The 1858-nt window shown below is 58.3% G+C and overlaps 1 protein-coding gene across 1 annotated transcript; it reads left to right on the forward strand.

Annotated features, from left to right (window-relative positions):
- Positions 1 to 224: 224 nt before the first annotated feature.
- On the forward strand, positions 225 to 1589 carry BJX68DRAFT_273738 (uncharacterized protein; the record flags this gene model as incomplete). The annotated part of the gene is made up of 1 exon (XM_071047534.1): positions 225 to 1589. One exon carries the CDS (start codon positions 225 to 227, stop codon positions 1587 to 1589), a length of 1365 nt encoding a protein of 454 aa, XP_070891825.1.
- Between the last annotated feature and the right edge of the window lie 269 nt (positions 1590 to 1858).

Below are 1858 nucleotides of genomic sequence, written 5' to 3' on the forward strand. Positions count from 1 at the left end.
GCGCGGCGGGCCGGTGGGGGGAAGGTAGTAATATATGCGAACGCGGTGCGGCAGGTGCAGGCCATGGCAGAGATATTTGGGTGCGAGGCATACCATAGCAGGCAGGTGGACCGCGCAGGGGTGTTGGAGCGGTTCATCCAGGGCACCACGGACATGATTAGCGCCACCAACGCGTTAGGCATGGGGGTGGACATCCCAGATTCCGGGCAATCATCCACATTGGCATGCCGCGGACGTTGTTGGATTACGCACAGGAGAGCGGCCGGGCTGGGCGGGACAGGCAGGCCAGCGAGGCCATCATCATCCAGCCAGAGGGGATGGACGAGTATGGTCGTGGTGGCGCAGGTGGTCACCATCCACGGGAGGGGAAGGAGGCAGAGGATCAGGATCAGGATCAGGATCAGGATGTGGAGGCACAGCGGGTACAGAGATACATACACGCGGGAGGGTGCCGGCGGGTGGTTTTAGACGGGTATTTGGACGGGATCATCGATGGATATGAGCGGCAGCGGTGTGGGGATGCCAGGCAGGAGGAGCAGGCGTGTGACCGATGCGATCCCGGTTGGCAGCAGGCCCAGCATGTGGCTGGCACCAGCACCAGCAGCACCAGCACCAGCGGTTCCCAGGCAGTTCAGGTTCGGGTTTGGAAGGATGTACCAGTACCAGCGCGCAGGCCCGCGCAGGCCACAACACCGCCAGCCACCCAGCCAGGGTTAGGGTTTGGAGAGGATGGACAGGGTGCCAGACCAGGAGATGGTAGCCCCGCGAGTAGTGGATCGATCATCAGCCAGATTGGATACGAACCATTAGCAGAGCCGGAGCCAGAGCCCGATGTAGCAGTGGCAGAGGCAGCCGCGGCCGCCACCATGGCAGGCATGACACCACCAGCCACCGTGGAAGTGTTAAGGTTGTCAGGGTTAGGGGTCAGGTCAGTTCCAGCCAGCAGCAGGCCAGATGCCGGCCACCACGAAGCAGGTCCAGTTAGCCCAAGCGGTTCACCAGTGGTTAGGGTTCCGGCCCACAGCAGCCAGGCATCACAGGCGTCGCAGGCGTCGCAGTGGGCGGCAGGGGATATATATTTCCAGCAGGAGCACGCGCGGCAGTGGTTAGACGAGGAATTTGGGGAGCGGGAGGCGCGGCAGTGGCAGGATCGATGTTATATATGCGCGATGGCACAGCGCGATGACCAGCATGATTTATATTCATGCAGGCATGCCAGCAGCCAGGCCGCGAAGCAGTGGATGGTGCAGGTGCGGTGGCAGATCCGATACGCGCGGTACATTGGATGTTTCACATGCGGGATGCCCCAGACGATATGCCATGGATGGAAGGGAGCTAGCGGGTGCGAGTTCCGCGGGGTATTAATCCCCATGGTGGCGTCCATGTTGCATGGGCCATGGGGGACGGCAATACAGGCAGCGTGGCGGCGGCGGTTGCAAGGGGTTAGGGTGGACAGCCAGGACGCGGAAGCGGTTACCAAGTGGTTAGGGCAGCGTAGCAGTACGCGCGGGCACAGCCAGTTATTTGAGAGTTTTTGTTGGTTGCGGGGGGTGAGCCAGGAGGTGGAGGGGGGATATAGAGGTAGTTAGATAGTTAATAGTTAGGGCAGTAAGTAGGCAGGAGAGTAAAATATATATATAATATTTTACCATTTTATATATATAGGCGAAATATATATATAATAATAGAAGAAGGGTGAGTGAGGGAGAAGATTAAGATTAATATATATATATATATGGTATATTTTACCATTATATATTTAGCCTTACTCCCCAGGGGTTGGTCCGACGCGCCCCCGCTGTATTTCTTCCGCCCCTGATTGGCTGGTTTGCTCCATCCCGCTGATGGGGCCCCGCTT

This window comes from Aspergillus pseudodeflectus, assembly GCF_044049435.1.
Source record: "Aspergillus pseudodeflectus strain CBS 756.74 chromosome Unknown BJX68scaffold_168, whole genome shotgun sequence".
Lineage (NCBI taxonomy): Eukaryota > Fungi > Ascomycota > Eurotiomycetes > Eurotiales > Aspergillaceae > Aspergillus > Aspergillus pseudodeflectus.